General features: G+C 49.7%; 3 protein-coding genes across 5 annotated transcripts in view; 2 read left to right on the plus strand and 1 right to left on the minus strand.

The window, feature by feature from the left end:
* Micall1 (MICAL like 1) overlaps nt 1-4,662 on the plus strand; it is a 29,057-nt gene extending 24,395 nt beyond the window's left edge. For both annotated transcript variants that reach the window (XM_034516225.2, XM_076911613.1), the window contains one exon: nt 189-4,662. In XM_034516225.2, coding sequence (XP_034372116.1) covers nt 189-310 — 122 coding nt within the window. In that variant the 3' untranslated portion in view covers nt 311-4,662. The remainder of the gene's footprint in view (nt 1-188) is intronic.
* Nucleotides 2,394-9,086, minus strand: C13H22orf23 (chromosome 13 C22orf23 homolog). 2 transcript variants are annotated; one of them, XM_034516226.2, is made up of 7 exons: nt 8,945-9,086; nt 8,672-8,783; nt 7,226-7,288; nt 4,013-4,195; nt 3,362-3,490; nt 3,087-3,187; nt 2,394-2,964 (listed from the first exon to the last, which is right to left on the minus strand). In XM_034516226.2, exons 2-7 carry the CDS (start codon nt 8,772-8,774, stop codon nt 2,893-2,895), a joined length of 651 nt encoding a protein of 216 aa, XP_034372117.1. In that variant the 5' UTR covers nt 8,775-8,783; nt 8,945-9,086; the 3' UTR covers nt 2,394-2,892. The 2 variants fall into 2 exon arrangements, with proteins under 2 accessions (XP_034372117.1, XP_034372118.1); XM_034516227.2 differs by lacking the exon at nt 4,013-4,195.
* On the plus strand, nt 9,074-18,238 carry Polr2f (RNA polymerase II, I and III subunit F). Its single transcript, XM_034516964.2, has 5 exons — nt 9,074-9,231; nt 11,251-11,320; nt 12,821-12,951; nt 17,800-17,871; nt 18,062-18,238. The coding sequence occupies exons 1-5, from the start codon at nt 9,212-9,214 to the stop codon at nt 18,150-18,152; spliced, it is 384 nt and encodes a 127-aa protein (XP_034372855.1). The 5' UTR covers nt 9,074-9,211; the 3' UTR covers nt 18,153-18,238.
* The last annotated feature ends 654 nt before the right edge of the window (nt 18,239-18,892 follow it).

Consider the following 18,892-nt stretch of genomic DNA (forward strand, 5'->3'; position numbering starts at 1 on the left):
TTCCAGATTGTTCTCACAGATGTGGATCTCAGGGAGAAAAGGGAGACTGGGTATAGTGACCTGACTTGGTGCATGGATGGACTGGAGCCCTTGATGGTTGCATACCTGCTCAGTGACACTGGTCACTGCCCCATCCTATCAGGGTGCTCCCTCCCTCCCTGGCTGAGTGTCTCTGTTCTTTGCTGCAGATTTCCAAAGAGAGGCTGAGTCTGACAGTAAGAAGAAGGGCAAGTTCAAGACCATGAAGGTGCTGAAGCTTCTGGGAAACAAGCGAGAAGCCAAGAGCAAGGCCTCTGGGGACAAGAGCTGACAGCAAAGGAAACCGCCTTCCTTTCCTCTCCTGGAGCTTTGAGGCCAGGGAGCACTCTGCTGCCTGTGGACCTACCAAGGGGGATAATGACCTTGGGAGGGAGTCTCTGGGTGACCTTTGCCCTCCTCGGTGGTCTCCAGCTGGTCTGGGCTAAAGATTTTTCCCTCTTCCCTGTGTCCCAGACAGCTGTGACTTAGCCCTGCCCACTTGGCATCTGACACCAGATGCTGTGACGTGTCTGGGGGCAAGCAGGAATGCCTGCTCCAGAGGCAGAGGCAGTGGCTCTCCTCGTGCTCTCTGAACCAGGCCAGATGGGGTCCTTATCAGTCCTGCTCACAGCAGGCCCTGGCTAAGGACTTGTGTACCTTGTAGAAGGCCAGCAGCAAGGTTGGCTACCTAGCTTCTTCCTTCTCAGCCCTGACCCTTAGTCCCTGCCTTCCTGTCTAGCACAGATGCCCTTGAAAATCATGTCACCTATTTTGGGAGCTGTATTTATGAAGTCTCACGTCCAGCCTCTCAGTGAGTGCTCTGTGTTGTGTCGGAAGGGAACGGGCTGATAATGAGTTCTGTTTCTTCTCCTTCATCTCCCTCGCTCTGTGGGAATCCTCGTGTACCACACAGGGACCTGCTAGCTGTGTTGGGGCAGTCACTCAGGTCAGCCTAGGAAGGTATGCTTGGGGTAGGTGTCCTAATCCAGGCTTTCTGCCCACCCCATGCCCAGGGGATGGGCCCATTCCTTTTTGTGGTTGGTGCAACCTGTCTTTTCTGTTGTCTGTTCCCTCCAAGGTCTGCTGGCCACTCACCACCGAGTGGCTCTGGGAGAAGTGGTGGGATCTCTCTTTTCATTGGGGACTGTGCCAGGCAGCTTATGGTCCAAGCACTGTTCTTACACTCTGGGACTTCAGAGTCCCTGCCTCTGTGCATCCTGGGAAGGAACTCACTGTATCTCAGTTGCCTGCGCTCTGCAGCCTTGGGCACAGCCACATCTGTGCCCTCTTGCCTGTCTGGGCTGTCCACTCATTTGAGAACCTGACCCATGTAGCCTTCAGTAGTCTCTCTCTCCAGATACACTTGCTGTCCTGGAGCCAGGGCCACCACCTCAGGAGCCCTATGACCCAGTTGCTGTGATCCAAAGAGGGCTCTCCCAGGCTGTCTCGGTGTTAAGAAAGGTTCACGTGCCAGTAGAACAGAACAGCCTCTCTCAGTCACTTGTCCTCTGAACATGGGCCCAGGGTTGTCGGATCATGCTCATTTTTCAAAAGAAATCCAGAATTCAGTTCTCCTACAGGCATAAGTTGTACATGTTGACATCAAAATTGAGTTTGTCACAGTAGGCTACACTTGTCCTGGGTTTTCCATTGTGCTAGGCCTGCAAATTAGAGGGCTTGCCCTACTGACTGAACCTTTATCTGCTGCACAGTAGACATGTTTATTCTATGACAAGAACACGGGTCATATGTTCTATTGGAATTATGGGAACGTCCAGCATGTGCAGGAAATCTCATTTATGGGGACAGGAAAGTGACAATACTGGTGAAGGTCAGGCTGCTCAGTGTCAACAGCCTAAAGAAAGGACACTGATGTGCAGTGTGCCAGCTGGGGAGCACGGGGTGCACTAGGTGGGGAGTGGGTGTGCCAGCTGGGGAGCACATGGTGCACTAGGTGGGGAGTGGGTGTGCCAGCTGGGGAGCAGGTGGGGTATCATCAGGTGCTCAGCAGGCTGCTTTCCTTGTCAGGTGCTGCTTGACCTTCAGGCTGAGGCCTCAGGGGCACTTAAAAGGAACTGTGGCATCTACCAGGGCCCTTTCAGTACGGATCCTCCATTTACATTTTTTCCCCATAGTCTCTGACCTTAGCCCTGATTGGGTACTCTGCAGGTAACCCCTGGATGAAGTGTCTTGTGAACTTGTTTCCACACCGTACGTAGTCCTGAAGGTTAGCGCTGGCTGCAGGCTGTTTGTGAACCTTGTTTCCCCTTTCTTCTGGAAATTTGCAAACAGCAGTTAGATCCCATCTACCCAGGACAGGTTCTGCTTCTGAACAAATAAGCATTATCCCTGGGGAGACAAGGTGGCACATGGCATGGGCAAGTGAAATGTGTTTTATTAGCCAGTTAATCATTGTGGTTAAAAATCTGCCCAAGGCTACAAGAAGGCAAAGACTTAGATCCTGAGGGAAGATCTAAGAAAGGAAAGAATCATGTTCACTTTTAGGTTCAGAAAGGCAAAACAGAGCACCTGAGGCCAGCTGTGACATCAGGAGAGCCAGAGAGAGGGTACCGTTAGGCACATATCCAAGGTGGTGAGCCTGGGCATCACCACGGTGTGCCTGGGGCTTCCCCTAGAGAAGGCTTCAATACAGTAGCTGTGACAGTACACGGAAGTCCCACTGAGGCCTCTACATCCCGAGGCAGTGTCTAGGACACTGTCTCATGTCCCAGGACAGTGCCATGTCATGATCTGGCATGGCCCCTGTGAGTGGGCAAGCCTGGAGGTGACACTGCTTGGCTGAGTGAAGGGCTCTGGTTCTGGTTGTTGTGCTGGGTTAGCAGTCTGACTGGGCGAGCCTGCCCTTGTCTTGGGTTAAGTGGTGGCGAGGGCCTTCCTAAGCTCCGTGCTTCTCTTGCGATCAATGTCCTCCATTTCCTGTAGTTTCTGCAAAGAGCCACCAGGAAGAGCTGCTGTCATGCCAGGACACCTGAGATGCTAACTATCCTAGTGCTGGCGGGGGCTCTTTCCATTTGACTTTACCCTTCCCCTTTGGTGGGCTCCCCTACCTGGGAGATTTCAGCCAGGATGATTCCTCGGTATTGCTTGCCCTGTCCCAGAGCCTCCATGGCAGCCAAGAATTCTTTCCTGTCCTGGATTTCCTTCACCACTGCACAGAGGGGAGGGGCCATCAATGCACCCGGCAGTTGGCGTACACAGGGTTCCAGGCCATACATGGTCCCTGAGGGACACTGGGTGTCTGTCTATTTAGCCATGTTGCGCTCTTGTTATTACCATCAGTTCTACACACACACACACACACACACACACACGAGTTGCTCACGTTCGTCAAAGCGGTCCAGCTCAGGAGCTGGGTCTTCTTGCCGCACATGGGGAACCTTTTTCCGTTCCTCCATGTCTTTCCCGTTGGCAAAGATATTTTGGAGTCTTCGCTTCTCTTTCTCCAGATCTCCTGTGGGGCCCAGAAATGATCTTGCTAGGGTGCAGAGCAAGGCCTGTTCCCATGTCCCCACCAGCTGTGTGCACTGTGGGTGTCTGGCTTGTGAGGAGTGGGCCTCTGAGATCCCGTACTTCCCTGGCCGTTCCCGAGCAGAACATGTCAGGCTAGCAGTGGAAACAACCAAGAACAAGCCAGTGCAGAGCTAATGGATAACCCAGAAATGCAGGCCTCTGAAGTGGCCTGTGTGTAAGGAACTGTGGGGCACTAGTGGGTCTGGGCCAAAGGCACTGTTAGAGGAGGAGGGGCTCCCAGATGTGGGCTCAAATGCAGAGGAGATGGACTCGAGGGAGCAAGAGGATATGAAGCTGACAGCCACATGTCCCTCTGGGATTGGGAAAACTGGATTAATTGGGAAAAAGTTCTAGGAAGACAAAGAGGGCCATCTGACTGGTTTCCTGCCTGGGTTTGGTACCAGCTTACTTGAGTGATGCTGTGCTGATGTGACCCCAGAAGAGCCCTGAGCCCACCACTTACTGGTGGCCTGAGGCTTGAATTGCTCTCGATTGTATGCCCCATTGGCTTGACACAAGCTGGCAGGCCTGAGGTGCGAATGGGTGGCCAGGATAGGAGGCAGGTAGACAGCTGCAGCTGACTTCTTGGAGGGAGAGCCCCTCTGGCTGGATGTCGGGTGGCACTGCAGGGGCAGAGGGGCTCCTCCTGGGAACACAGGGAGCAAGTGGGGGCACCTGTTTTGCTGGCTCTTTAAAGAAAATAAAGTAGCTGCCAGAAGTCAGACTGTGGACAGTCTCCAAGTCCCTCAGAACCCATTCCCCTACAAACTATAGTAAGAATTAGGTGGCTGCTCCTTGTTCTTGAAGCTTCTAAAACATACCCGAGGATGTTTTGTTTGGTTTTTACACATAGGGTTCTTACACTGGATCATACCATATGGTCAATAACAGATCCTTTCCACTTACCAATTTATCATGGCCAAGTTCCTATTCGCACATTCATTTGTAACTTATTTTTTATAGCTGTGTACTAGTTGTTAGAATGGTCACATTATTTATTCAGCTAGTCCACTTCTGGACATTCTGGTTGTCTCTGGGTATTTTGTTTCTTTTTCGTTGGCTGGATTTTTACTACTTCCAACAATGCTGCAATAAACATTCTTTTACACTGAAGCTTCAGCGTGGGCCTTTATTTCTGTTTTTTTTTTTTTTTAAACATTTTGTGTATGTGTAATAAATATAGATTTGAACACACTTGATACAGCATTATTGTGGAGATCAGAGGATAACTTACGGGAATCAGTTCTCTCCAACCATGTTTGTCCCAGCAATTAAACTTGGGTTGTTAAACTTGGTGGCAAGCACCTTTCCCTGTTTTAACTGTCTCACTAGCTCAGGGTTTTGGGGTTTCAGGGTTTCCTTTTGTTTAAGGCAGGGTCTCCATTCAGACTGGCCTCCCAACTTCTTATGGAGCTGGAGACAACCTTAAACTTTTGATCTTCCTGCCTCTGCCTTCCAAGTACATGGATTACAGCTCAGCACTGCCTGCCACACCCTTAGGGATGCTGGGGATGCAACTAGGCCGGACATCAGCCTGGATGTCAGTGCTTATCAGGAAAGGCTCCTGTAAGAGGATAACAATGGAGAAAACAGTGAAGAGGTGCTGAGGGGGTGTGTCCAAGTAGCTAGGCAGCAGCCGAGAGGCTAATGGGGTAGAGGGTGGAGATCAGAACATACGGAAGCTTCTGGAAAGGTGGGTTTTATTCTGCAATGTAGGAAGCCATTGGAAGGTCTGGGGAAGGGTTGCCTCTTTGGCTTGCTGTTGAAAGTCTCATTCATGGCCAAGGGAAACACGCATCGGTGGGAAGCTGGCCAGGGTAGTAACAGATGAGACAGTGACCAGGGATCAACAACGATCAACAACTATTGCTTCCTACCTGCCTTCTTCCCCTGCAGAGACCTAAGGAGATGCCATTGTTCTCAGGATGATCCCATGCCCCAGCTCTCCCTCTTCCCTGGGTGCATCACTTGGCACCTAGCGTCACTCGGCCGCAGTGATACTGGGTGTTCGGGTGAAGGAGAGGGGAGAGGGGTTTTTTGTTTGTTTGAACCAAGATCCAAAACAACTTAGGGTTTTTGTTTGTTTGGTTTGGCTTAGTTGGTTTTGTTTGGTTTGTTTTTGAGACTGGGTTTCTTTAACAGCAGTAGATTTTAGTTAAAAAGACAGAGTAGATTCCCAGGGAAGCAGCCAAAGCCATGAAATTTCAAGGAAGATTTGTTTTTTACGATTTGTTTTTATTTTATGTGTATGAGTGCTTGCATATATGGATGTATACTGTGTGTGTGCCTGGTGCCCATAGGTGGGTCTCTGAGTCTGAGGCCAGCCTGGTCTACAGAGTAAGTCCCGGGACAGCCAGGGCTACACAGAGAAACCCTGTCTCAAAACAAAAACTTTTCTTTTTAGTTATGTGTGTATACATCATAATGCACATATGTATTACTTACATACATACATACATATATACACACACATATGTGCCTGTGTGCCTGTGAACCACAGTGCCCAGTGAGGCCAAGTGGGATGACTGTGGAGCTGGAGTTGTAGGTGACTGAGTCACCCCACATGGGAGCTGAGAACTGAACTCTGCGAGAGCAGCACCTGTTCTTAACCACTGAGCCGCCTCTCCAGTCGGCCTCACTCTCCCCAACCCTTTTTTGTTTGGTTGATTTTTTTCTTAATTTATTCATTTTATTTATATGAGTACATGGTAGTTATCTTCAGACACCCCAGAAGGCATCAGATCCCATTACAGATGGTTGTGAGCCACCATGTGGTTGCTGGGAATTGAACTCAGGACCTCTGGAAGAGCAGTCAGTGCTCTAAACCACATCTCTCCAACTCCTTGTTTTTGTTTTTTTGAGACAACCGTTTTTTTTTTTTTTTTTTTTTTTTTTTTTTTTTTTTTTTTTATTTGAGAGAGAGATCTGCATGCCTGCCGCTGTCTCCTGACTGCTGGGATTAAAGGCGTACACCATCACCATCAGGTGTCCAACCCTTTTTCATGTGACAAGATCTCACTATGTAGCCATGGCTGGTCTAGAACTTACTATGTAAACTCCCTTTCCCCTTCATATAGAGGAACATTGAAAATGTACTCCTGGGCCGGGCGTGGTGGCGCACGCCTTTAATCCCAGCACTTGGGAGGCAGAGGCAGGCGGATTTCTGAGTTCGAGGCCAGCCTGGTCTACAGAGTGAGTTCCAGGATGGCCAGGACTACACAGAGAAACCCTGTCTCGAAAAACAAAAAAAAAAAAAAAAAAAAAAAGAAAGAAAATGTACTCCTGAGCCAGGCATGATGGTACACACTGTTAATCCAAGCACTTGGGAGTGGGAGGCAGAGGCAGGCAGATCTCCAGGTTAGCCTGGTTTACAAAGTTCCAGGACAGCCAGGGTTACACAGAAAAACTTTGTCTCACTGGGCAGTGGTGGCACACGCCTTTAATCCCAGCACTTGGGATGCAGAGGCAGGCGGATTTCTGAGTTCGAGGCCAGCCTTGTCTACAGAGTGAGTTCCAGGACAGCCAGGGCTACATAGAAAAACTGTGTCTCAAAAAACCAAAAACCAACCAACCAAACAAACAACAAAAAAGAAACTCTGTCTCCCCTCCACCACCACCACCCCCAAAAATATCCCTGGCTCCAGAAAGTCTCTCAAGTGAGAGTGACTACCCTTACTTTTCATGGTGTCCATGATGTGGCGTTGCTGGAAATTTGTCAGTTTGGATTCCTTCATCATCACTGTAAAATAAAGCCATGTCTGAGTTCTGGAGCTTCAGCAGACACCCTCACCTCACCCCTGACCCACCCCTGCCTCATCCCTGCAACACCCTGCTGTAGCACTGTCTCCTCCCTTCTGCACTGAGCTCTCCCACTCCTCTGTGCCTACTTCACTTAAGGTTTTTTCCTTTTCTTGTATTTATTTATTCATTCATTTATCTGTCTTTTTACTTATTGGTTTATTTATAGAAATGGTCTCACTGTGTAGTCTGACTGTCCTGAAATTTGGTATGTACATTGGGCAGGTCTCAAGCTCACAAAGATCCACCCACCACCTCTTCCTCCAGAGTGCTAGAACAAGAGACATGAGCCACTATGTGCAGCTTTTGTGTGTGTGTCTATGCATGAGTGTATCTTTGTGTGTATGGGTGCCTGTGGAGGCCAGAAAAAGGCATTGAATCATGGGAAGCTAGAGTTACAGATCGTTTTGCCCCACCTGACATGGTTGAACGGAACTGAACTTGGGTCCTTGAGAATAGCAGTAAGTGCTCTTAATTTCTGAGCCATCTCTCTGGCCCTTATTTTACTTTAGGGATAGGATCTTACTATATTATCCAGGTTAGCTTTTCCTGGGCTCAGGCAAGCCTCCCAAGGAGTAAGCTTGCATACATAGCATTATATCTGCCTAACACGCCCCCCCCCACACACACTTTTTTGGTGACTGGCTAATATGGGTGCTGGGGAATGAATTTTGAAGAGCAATCTATGCTCTTAACCACTGGGCCATCTCTCAACTGTAACACACACACTTTTTTTTGTGTGTGTGGTGAGCTGGGACTGAAACCCAGACTTCACATTTGCCTAGAATATACTCTGTCACTGAGCTACACCCCAGGTCGATAATTTTCTCCAGCTAATTTTTCTTGTTAACTTCCTGCACTATTACTTCTATGAGAGCAAGAATTGTCTTTGGCAATCCCTTCAACACTCTATTCCTAGTACCTAGGACAATATCCAAATCATACATTAGAGTTTTAGTCGTTGAATAATTAATGCATACAGGTTCATTCACTTAGCAGAGTCTGGAGCTACACTTGTGAGACGAAACAGGCTCGTTTTTTGCCTGGTGGCGTTCACTATTTAGGAGGTGATAGCTGGGCCACTAAAGACCTGTAAGACTATATATTGTATTAAACCCGGTGAAGGGAATTGAATTTGGTACTGTGAAGGCCCTACTGTGGTGGGGAGGAGATAGGCTTCACTGAAAGTGCATGTAAAAGATGAGCTAACCATTCCAAAATTCTCCATCTCTGGCCTTTGACTCTTCCCCCAACATTTCTGAATCACAAACTCTGAAAAGAAAACCCGCACCGCTCAGGTCGTTGGTTCCCTAAATGCACTGACCTCTGAGTAGCTCACAGGTCCCTGGCGTGTAAGCTGCTTGCTTACGGCAGCGGTGGAACCCGGTTCCTTTTGTCACTGAGTCCACCCTCTCCTGGGAAGCCATGGGAGGGCCCTAGGAGGGAAAGAAGCAATGACCCGCCCTCGTCCCGCGTAGCAGTCCGGACCTCTCATCCGGAGCAACTTGGAGTCTGAGAAGCTGGTGCCCGACCCCTCGGCTCCGGACAGCGCAGTCATGATGGTCCCTATCATGATGGTCCGGGGAGGAGCGCTCACCTTAAGCGATGACCCGAACGTGGCAGAGCCCTCCTCACGGAGATCCTCTGGGGAGCCAGGGTGTCAGCGTCTTCACCAAGCACTCCCTGTTACCATGGTAACTAGCGACACGCCTCTGACGCATGCGCATTAGCGCCGTCGGCTGACTCCCGGAAACAATCGCGCCTGGGTCACGGCGCAAGCGCAAACTACGCGTGGTGCCGCGAGGGGTTGAGGCGCGCGTTTCTCTGCTCTGCGCCCCGGACCCGCCAGTGCGGAGAAGGCATCATGTCAGACAACGAGGACAAGTGAGCACGGGGCATAGAGGGAAGGAGGTCGTGGTGCGAGCCGAGCTCTTGAAGCACAGGCTAGCTCAGCTTCTGGGTTGGTGGGGTGAAGTCTACAGAACTTCCTTCCTACCTTGCGGAGCAGTGGAACCGTGGGCAGAGATTTCAGTCCGTGCCCCTGCCCTCCGAGTGCTCTCTTTGTGGAAAGGAATGCCCGTGGTGTAGCTTGTGTACTCGTGGAAGTAGGACGGAAAAAGCAACCCAGAGAATGGCCTGGAAGACTTGGAGCAGACGCGGACTTGGACTAGGTGATAGAGACAGAGGTGGCTAGAAGTGGGGATGGACTCTGGAGAGCATGAAGTTTAGTGCTGTTTGAGGCAGGATTTCACTCTGCAACCCAGGCTGCCCGGGAATTCACTATGTAGCTAAGGCTAGCTTTGAATTCCCCACAGTCCTCTGCCTCAGCTTCCCAAGTGTCGGTATATCTGGCATGAGCCACCAGATCCGGCAGGATTATGGACATGTTTTTTATTTTATTTATTTGGAGACCAAATGTAACGGTATGTTAGGTGGTTCGAACTTAGAGATCCATCTATCTCCGCCTTCCAAGTGATGGGTATTTTTGTTCTTTTTTGAGACAGAGTCTCTCTACATAGTCCTAGCTGTCCTGGAAGTCACTGTGTAGATTACGCCATCCTCAAATTTTACAGAAATCTGCCTGCCTTTACCTCCTCAGCACCGAATTTCAGGCGTGTGCCACCGTGCCTGGCTCCTGATATATTTTAATAGATATATCAGTCAGAACTGAGGTGAGATTGTGACAGAGAAAGAGAGCAATTGGAGACGGTGAGTTTGGGCATCTCAGGAGGCTGATGAGATGGATCATTGGCTACACAAGCCTGACAACCCAGGTCTGATCTCCAGAACCTATGGTAGAAGGAGAGACCGGAAAAGGTTGTCCTGGCAGTGTATATGTGGGCCTGCAGGCAAGCACACATCATTTGAACGTTAGCAATAAATAAAAATAGTTCAGAAGCCTGGTAACTGGAGGGTGTGAAAATGGCAGTGTTACCTTGGCCTTTCGGATTTTTTGTTTGTTTTTTTCCACCATTAAGGGAATATGGAATTAGGCTGTAGCAGAAGGGGAAAGAATAATGTGTTTTTGTTTGTTTGTTTGTTTTTAAGAGGGGTGGTGCTGATAGTGTGTTGGTGCTGAGGACACCAGCGATCTCATGCTTGCTGTATATACACTCTACTTTTGAGTTATAGCTCCAGCCCCGAAGTAAACTTCATTTGCTTTTCTTCTTGAGATAGCCTGGGCTCATACTCCTAGTTCTCTTACCTTCCTTTTCCAAAAGAGTACAGGAGTGTGCCACCACACTGGCAAGTTTATATTTCTCTTCTTATGATAGGCTGAAACTGTGTTTATGACAAGAGGGCTGGCTTAGAGGTTATCAAAACTTGCTGATTTTCCAGGGAAAACCTTAGTTCCCAGCACCAGGTAGACAAGTTCAGCTTCAGGGGCTCTTACACCCTCCTCTGCCTTCCACAGGCACTTGCATGTATGTACACTCACATTTACATAGATAAAATAAACCTTAAAAAAAACAATCCCCAGACCAGAAAAGTACATGTTTACATGCTGACTGGAGAAGTTCACAGAGAGGGAAACCACAATGAACAAGTCCTAGCAAAATGTGGGAACACGCCGGGCGGTGGTGGCGCACGCCTTTAATCCCAGCACTTGGGAGGCAGAGACAGGCGGATTTCTGAGTTCGAGGCCAGCCTGGTCTACAGAGTGAGTTCCAGGACAGCCAGGACTAAACAGAGAAACCCTGTCTCGAAAAACCAAAAAAAAAAAAAAAAAAAAAAAAAAAAAAAAAAAAAAAAAAAAAATGTGGGAACACACGGGACAAGATTGGAGGCATAACGTGACCCCCAAAGTTTAGTTCCCTTGTTCCTTGTTCGTCACGGCTGAGACAGTGGGCTGTGTTGCTGGTTCTGGCCAGTGATGCTCTAACCACCAGTTTCTTCTGGCAGTTTCGATGGCGATGACTTTGATGACGTGGAGGAGGATGAAGGACTTGACGACTTGGAAAATGCTGAGGAGGTCAGTAGTCCGAGGAGGACGGTGGTCTGAGGAGAACAGTGGTTTGAGGAGGTCGGTGGTCTGAGGAGGTTGGTAGTCTGAGGACAGTGGTCTGAGAAGGTCGGTGGTCTGAGGAGGTCGGTGGTCTGAGGAGGTCAGTAGCCAGCCTCAGCCTTTGCACTGCAGCCCAGACACCGTGGGACGGGTAGTGCTCACCAAGAGCTTTCACTGTCCACTTGCCAGGTTAACTAGGTCTTGAGATTATTGTGTCTTATTATGTACGGTTTGTTTTTGGAGGTGGGTTTTGAGACTTGTTCTCAGTATACAGCCTAGAATTTACTATTTGAGCCAGGCTGGCTTATAGCTCATGAGAAACCAGCCTTCCTCTGCCACCTGAGTGCTATTAAAGGCATGGGCAGAAATAACTGGTCTGTCTCATTCACTACTGTATCCTAACACTTATAATGCAGTTTGGCATATAGTAAGCACTCAGCAAACAATTACTTTTTTAAAAAAAATTTTTTTTGTGCATGTGCATGTGTGCAGTATGTCTGTGTGTGCAGGTACACTTACCTATGCAGTGCATATGGAGGTCAGAGGTCATCCTTTCTCGTTCTCTATCTTATTTTTTGAGACAGGGTCTCTCTAAACTTGGGGCTGAGTGTTTCGGCTAGACTGTCAGCCTGCAAGCCCCAGAAATCTTCTGTCTCTACCACTGGGTCTGTGGCTACAGGCACACACTGCTACAGACCCAGACTTTTACATGGAGGCTAAGATCCAAATTTAGGTCCTCCAGCTTGGGCAGCAAGCACTTTTCTCTCTGAGACAAACCCTAACCCTTAATTCTTGGTTCTAGAATCATGTAAATTCGTCATGGGCTTGCACCTCCAGCAGCCACTGCTCTGAGCTTCTGTTTGCTTCTCTAGGTCCTGGCTCCTGGCTCTGCTGTCAGAAACTCTCTGCTTTGTGCCTTGGCATCTGTGCCAGTCTACCCAGATTGTTATTAGAGTGTGTGTGTGTGTGTGTGTGTGTTTGGAACCCATGGCCTTATGTGTTCTCTGTCTCCAGCCTGAATAGAGCAGAGTACAGCAGGTTGTTGCTTACTGTGGGTTGGACTCTTTCTCTTACCGTGACTGTTCTAGTCACGACCCGTTGAGTCATTTGCCATATGAACAATCAGGTGTTTGTCCTGAGCTTCTGGTTCAGGATGTGCTCATCACTTACAGGGCCAGCTATTTGGGCAAGGCAGCTGGTTCTAGAGTTCTGAAACAGTCGTCTTTACTGCTAGCTTGGAGATTTTGGTCAGGCTGGCTGACTCTTGAAGCCCCTGGAATAGGGACCACAATCCTTGCCTTACAAGTTTGCATGGGGTTAGGAATTGTGTGGGATGTCAGTGAGTGGCCGCTTGGTCCATGACACCCAGAAAAGGTTGATGGTGATGGGGAGTGCCTGTGTGATCATCTTCCTACCTGATCTAAAACTGGCCCTGAGATTTCCCCTCTTTGTTTGTGTGGTATCCAGGAGGGTCAGGAAAATGTCGAGATTCTCCCGTCCGGTGAGCGACCACAGGCCAACCAGAAGCGGATCACCACTCCTTACATGACCAAGTATGAGCGAGCCCGAGTGCTGGGCACCCGTGCTCTACAGATTGCGTAAGTGTTGCCCATTGGCCTCCTTCTCTAACCTCAGCCACAGTGAGCCCAAGCTGCTGGTCCTGTCCAGCCCTGGTGTAATGGGCTTGTGGTGTAATGTAAGAAGTAGACATGAGAAGTGACAGTAAAAACCCTGGCCAGGAGACAGAAACAGGAGGACTGTGGGTTCCTAGGCCCACCTGGAGTGAGTTCAAGGCTAGTCTGAGCGACTAGCAAGACACTGCCCCAAGGTGAAGAATGAAAATCGGTCTGGGGTGGAGCTCTGGTAGGGTCTGCCCAGCGAGTGTGTTTACCTGAGTTCAGATAATTCCTGTCAGTTGGTCAAACAAAATAAGAGTGGATTCAGGCAAGGCACGACAGCTCCTTCAGGCGGGTGCTGATGTGAGGGAGACTGGCCAGTCCTGCGAGGTCAGCAGGTCCTCCCTTGGGAAAGCTTCTGGGTTCTAGGAAATTGTGTAGCGTATTGTTTTCCTAAATTTGGATGGCAGGCAGGTGGGTTCAGCCCGTCCGGTGATTGCTATAACCTCAAAGGAGGCAGAGTGTTAGTGGGACTCTGGAGGATCCACGCCTGAGGGACACTGCTGGCATACAGTTGGGATGGGGAACGTGGGTGCTTCAGGATGGACTAGGGAGAAGGAAAATCACAGCAGATGGATCATTCCCCCAGGGCATGTGGAGGCCTGTATGGGGAGGCATGGTGCTGTGTGTATCCCTCCCACAGGCTCACACAGCTCTGCGGAAAGATAACTGCAGTGTCTGCCTTGGTAAAGGGTTTTCTGTGTAGACAAGGTTGACCTCAGCCTTTCCTCAGTATAGACTCTCCAGCATGGCTGCACTCTTGTTTCCTCTGAGTAAAGCCGCCTTCAGGAGCCATGGTCCTAGTGGCCTAGGGGTACTCTTCGCTATGGCACTCGTCAGCTCCATGTGGCCATTTAGATTAGTTAATTAAAAAATTGGCCCTGTGAGTCGGTGCACACCTTTAACTCCAGCACTCAAGAAGCAGAGGTATATGAATCTCTGTGACTTTGTGGCCAACCTGGTCTACATAAGGAGTTCCAGGACAGCCTTGGCTACACAGTGAGACACCATCTCTTTTTTTTGTTGTTGTTGTTGTTTTGTTTTGTCTTGTTTTTTTTGTTTTGTTTTGTTTTGTTTTGTTTCGAGACAGGGTTTCTCTGTGTAGCCCTGGCTGTCCTGGAACTCACTCTGTAGACCAGGCTGGCCTTGAACTCAGAAATCTGCCTGCCTCTGCCTCCCAAGTGCTGAGATTAAAGGCGTGCGCCACCACCGCCCGGCCGAGACACCATCTCAAAAACAGTAACAGTAAACCCCAAACAACCACCAGTACAATAGCAAAACACCTATCCAAACAAACTAAAACAAAGCACACACACCCAATACTAGACACATTTCAGATGCTCAGGGTCCGGTCTATGGCTCTCAGTTAGCACAGGATATCTCAGGTACAAGACATTTCTAGTTTGCTGAGTATGGCAGGAAGCCTTCATTGTGCAAATCAGCAGTGCTCTCCACTGCGCCTGTTAAGGATTCAGAGGTGATTAAAACACAGCTCCCCAGGTATCTTCTGATGTAGAGGCAGGTGTGGACAGTGCTTTATACAAAGGGTACAGAAAAGCAAGGCAGCCTCTTGGAGGGCAGATCTAAGGAGACAGATGCAGGGCAGTGGTTTTGCATTTATCCCTGGTGTTGAAAACTGTGGGTGGGTGCAGCCAAACAGCAAGCTTGTGGCACAAAGATAAAAACGTTACTAAAGGGGACCAGCAAGAGGTGGTCCAGATGCCTGATTTACAGGAACCCACATGGTGGAAGCAGAGAACTGATTTCTTCATGCTGTAGCATGCATGTTATCATGCATGTACAGACCTGAACACAGAATAGAGTGCTTGATGCTCTTCTAGAGACCCAGCGCCCTCTTCTGGCCTCTCTGGGCATCCACACACTGGCAAAGCTGCAGAAACACACTGCATGAGTGAATATAGACACAGTTTAACCTCTTCACACAAAAAATAAATACAGTTTTGTTTTAAAGGGCTGAGAAAAGTTAAAAGTGTGTCCTGTGTTCCTGGACAGCTGAGTTATGGCCACCTGTAATTTCAGCTCCAGAGGGCTCTGACACTTCTGGTCACTCCACTCCGGCACACACCCCAACTAGACACACGAATACAAATAATTTTTTTAATTTGATAAATAAAATTAGTAAAAGATGTCAGTAAACCTACAGGGACAGGTTCAAGTTGACATATGTCCCGGCCCACACTGTGCCATGCTTGGGGGCTAAGTGACCTGGTCCATACTACTCCACGCTGCCCCACGTTTGGGGGCCGAGTAACCCGGTCCATTCAGGTCAGTCAACAGGGTCTAGCAAGAGAGAGAGTCTGTTCAAGTCCCGTTTACTAAAAGGAAATCCTGGGTATATATACACTTTACCACGGGCCTTGCAGCCGTGGACAAGCAGGGGAACCTTGCAGTGCACCTTGCAGCTGTGGGCACTAAACAACAAAACAAGATATATGGGAAAAACAAGATGTTTATCAGAGTGTGCTCAGCTGTTGTAGGCTGTAGAAAAACAAGTCTCTTGTCAGGGTATATGGCCTGAGATGTTTGCAAAGATGATAGCCGCTTTCTGCTAGGAGTCGGCTCCCAACAGACATATGTCTGATGAGCCAGTGTGGAACACTCACAGGAAGTGAGGCATCCTAACAACCCCAGTCTAAGCCAGTCGAATGGTCATACTCTGTGGGAGGAAGAGGGATCCAGCTTAGTCCAGGCTTTAGTGTTCCTTCCCCTGAGGGACCCCATGCCCTCTGTGCAAGCACAGCCAGGCTGGATCCTGTACACTGAGGACCCAGCTATGCCTTTGCTTAGGTGCTGAATGAAAGATCATCTTGGGTAGCTTTTGGTTGAATCCAGTCTGGCTCACTAGCACCACCTGCTGGCTGGTGTCGCTCACCTCTTCCTAACTGGGTGGGTGACACGTTTATGTGTGGTGGCTGGAGCACAAGACAGTCACTTCAGAGCCTGCACTTGCATGTCCATGGGGCACTGATGAGTGATGTCTTTCAGTTACTGCTGTTATGTGTGGAGAGAGCGGACACAGGCGGATCAGGGCACTTGTTACTCCTGAAAAGCCCTGTGTGTGGCAGACTAAACCCAGGATCTTACATGGTCTCCTGCTGAGCTACACCTCAATTTTGGGGGACATTTCATTATTCAGGAAAGACATCTGGTTTCTGCCATTGGGAAAATTTCAGGCTTTTAGGATTAGCATAGACCAGAATATTTAGTCATAAACTAATAAGTATCAGTCTCAGGGTGGTTGGTCCCCAAAGTCACTTGGGTACCTTTTTTAGTTATGATTCTCAGACCCCTTCATGAATGAGGGATTCTGTCTCATGGCTCTGGCTCAGCAACTAAGAGCATTCGGTGCTCCTGCCAGGTTTGGTTCCTGCCCTGCTCATGGTGGCTCACAGCCCCTCCCCTCCAGTACCAGTGTATCATGGCCTTCAAAGGCACGGACCTCCATGTAAGCAGAACACCAGAAACATAAGATAAAATAATTAAAACCCTTTAAAAAAGTCTGTCCTGTTGGTCTGGAGAAGGCATCAGCCCTGGATTTTGGATGCTTGTTAGTAAGTCTGAATCTGTTGGTGTCAGCCGGTCCGGGGTTATTAAAGGTGTCTGTCTGCAGGAGATGGGCCTGGAGTTAATGTGCCCTTGTTTGCTGTTGGAGCATTTGCTTGGACCAAGCATTGGCTGGGGTCTGGGTCCTCACAGTGGACCATGTGTGGTCCTGGACCATGTGGTCTGCTGTGGACAGCAGTGCGGTGGCTTTGATGTCAGGAAAGGCGTATTTAACTCACTGGGGGCACGGAAGTCAGAGATTCCCAAAGTGGCGACATCTGAGTCTCATGCTTGTAGAGACAGGAGAGCTGTGTGAGGACGGAAAGTAGACATGAAATCTGTGTTGAGCCTGTTGCCTGGGATGTGACAGAAGTCCGGAGGCCGAGCTTCTGGCTCAGTACATTTGGTTCACAGTCCTGGAGCTTAGAAGGCTCAAGAACATGGTACCTCTCCTGTAGGGCCTCAAGCTGTATCACAACATGGCAGGGTGTCATTTGGTGGAATTGAGCAACCTTGCTGTCTTGGATTCCTCTTCTAATAAAGCCACTTAGGCCATCACAGTGGTCACACCCTCATGGCTTTCCAAGGGCTCGTCCTCCAGTATGGTTGTCATCTGAATTTGGGGGACACTTAAGAACTGGGCAGGCATGGAAGCTTGAATGAAGGGGCCAGGCTGGAAGAGTGTAGCCCTTCTGGGGGTGCTGCTGTGAAGGCCTTTTCTGGTGGAGCATTACATGTAGATGACTTCAGCATATTATGTGGGACACATCCGAGCATGGTGTTAGGAGCAGATCTTGGCTCTGCCACTCTGCCTACGTGACCCTGGGCAGAGCACTCACCTTTCTGTACCTCAGTTTCCTCGAGAGTAAAATGGAAGTCAAAGTAGACCTCCCTCACAGAAAGTAGAGGATCACGGTCACGGCAGGGAGCTGTGACTGGCGAGCAGGGGCCCTTCTAGTTTCTAGTTTTTGTCAGTTTCCCCAATGAGCAGGGATCTCTTCTTCATTTTTAGAAGAGGCTGGAGGATGTGGAGAGAAATTCAGTGACTTGTGCTTAGAGGCACAATTTAAACCAGCCTTTCCTCCCTGAACACTACTGCCACCATACCTGCCTGTCCAGGTGACCTTGCTAGATGAAGATCAGGACACCAGATCCACCTTCTCTAAGCCTCGTCTACTGTCTCTCCAACCTCTCTCTGCCCTGCAGGATGTGTGCCCCAGTGATGGTGGAGCTGGAGGGGGAGACAGACCCTTTGCTCATCGCCATGAAGGAACTCAAGTAAGCTCCTCAAGATAGTGGTTCCTCCTCCAGAGCCCAGCAGGCCTCTCTCAGGCCTCGATTTGGCTCATTCATGGCCAGCTCCCTGGGAGCTGAGGGAGGGGTTTATGAGACATGCTGCTACCACCTGTTCTCTGCTGGGAGCCAGGGCACCAGCCTCACTCACATCATGTGACTTCTCCAACACCAGGGCCCGGAAGATCCCCATCATCATCCGCAGGTACCTGCCGGATGGAAGCTATGAAGACTGGGGCGTGGATGAGCTCATCATCAGTGACTGAGAGCGACTGAGTGCGCAGTCAGACTGTGCCAGGTGCCATCTCTGTGCCCATTTTATACATGTAAATAATAAACTTCACTCTTCCCACCCCTCTGCCTGTTACCTGTGTGCACCACCTGCCCTGCTGCAGGAGTGGGCATAAATCGAGGTGGCCTGTGACTGTTAGCTCTTTCTAAAGCACCAGGGCCCTTAACCCTGTGGGTCCCCCAATCCCTCATCTGTCTCCCCACACACCAGAGCAAAAGCTGCTGCAGGGGAGACACCTCAGCTGCCTTCTCAGCAGACAGATGAGTCTTTGTGCCCAGGGAGCTGGTTGCCACGGAAACCCCCAATTTCCTTTCCAGTGGGGACTGGCTGCAGGGGCTTCTCCCTTCTCAGGAGTATCACAGAGCAGGTCTCATCAAGCCAGCCATTGTTCCTAGGGACCTGCCTCGAGCTCTTATCGAGGGCTCAGATCCCCTTTCAGGAGGTGCGTTAGCAGGAAGCGTGGGGGTGCAGTGATCTCCCACTGTCCCCAGGCAGAGCCCTGTTGGGCAAGTCAGCAGCTGGAGCAAGTACCAAGTGCCTTTCCAGCCCTGTCCCCACTCTGTCCCAGGCCAGTGCCACACAGTGCCCTCCGTGGCCCACCTCTCTGTTCTGCCACCATGTGCCCTCTGCTCCTCAGACCTGAGTTTGAGTTCCTCTCCTGCTTCACAACTATAATCCCAGTACTGTGGAGTTGGAGGCAGGAGGTTTGCACAT

The sequence above is a fragment of the Arvicanthis niloticus genome, chromosome 13, assembly GCF_011762505.2.
Source record: "Arvicanthis niloticus isolate mArvNil1 chromosome 13, mArvNil1.pat.X, whole genome shotgun sequence".
NCBI lineage: Eukaryota > Metazoa > Chordata > Mammalia > Rodentia > Muridae > Arvicanthis > Arvicanthis niloticus.

Excerpts from the sequence above, each read along its gene's own strand:
- C13H22orf23 (XM_034516226.2), bottom strand. The coding sequence starts at position 8,774 with ATGGCTTCCCAGGAGAGGGTGGACTCAGTGACAAAAGGAACCGGGTTC. Across the intron at positions 3,491-4,012 it reads ATTCAAGCCTCAGGCCACCA|GAGATCTGGAGAAAGAGAAG; the intron begins GTAAGTGGTGGG and ends TGGGCCCCACAG. Across the intron at positions 2,965-3,086 it reads TCCTGGCTGAAATCTCCCAG|AAACTACAGGAAATGGAGGA; the intron begins GTAGGGGAGCCC and ends GGCTCTTTGCAG.
- Polr2f (XM_034516964.2), top strand. The coding sequence starts at position 9,212 with ATGTCAGACAACGAGGACAA. Across the intron at positions 12,952-17,799 it reads ACCCGTGCTCTACAGATTGC|GATGTGTGCCCCAGTGATGG; the intron begins GTAAGTGTTGCC and ends TCTGCCCTGCAG. Across the intron at positions 17,872-18,061 it reads ATCGCCATGAAGGAACTCAA|GGCCCGGAAGATCCCCATCA; the intron begins GTAAGCTCCTCA and ends CTCCAACACCAG.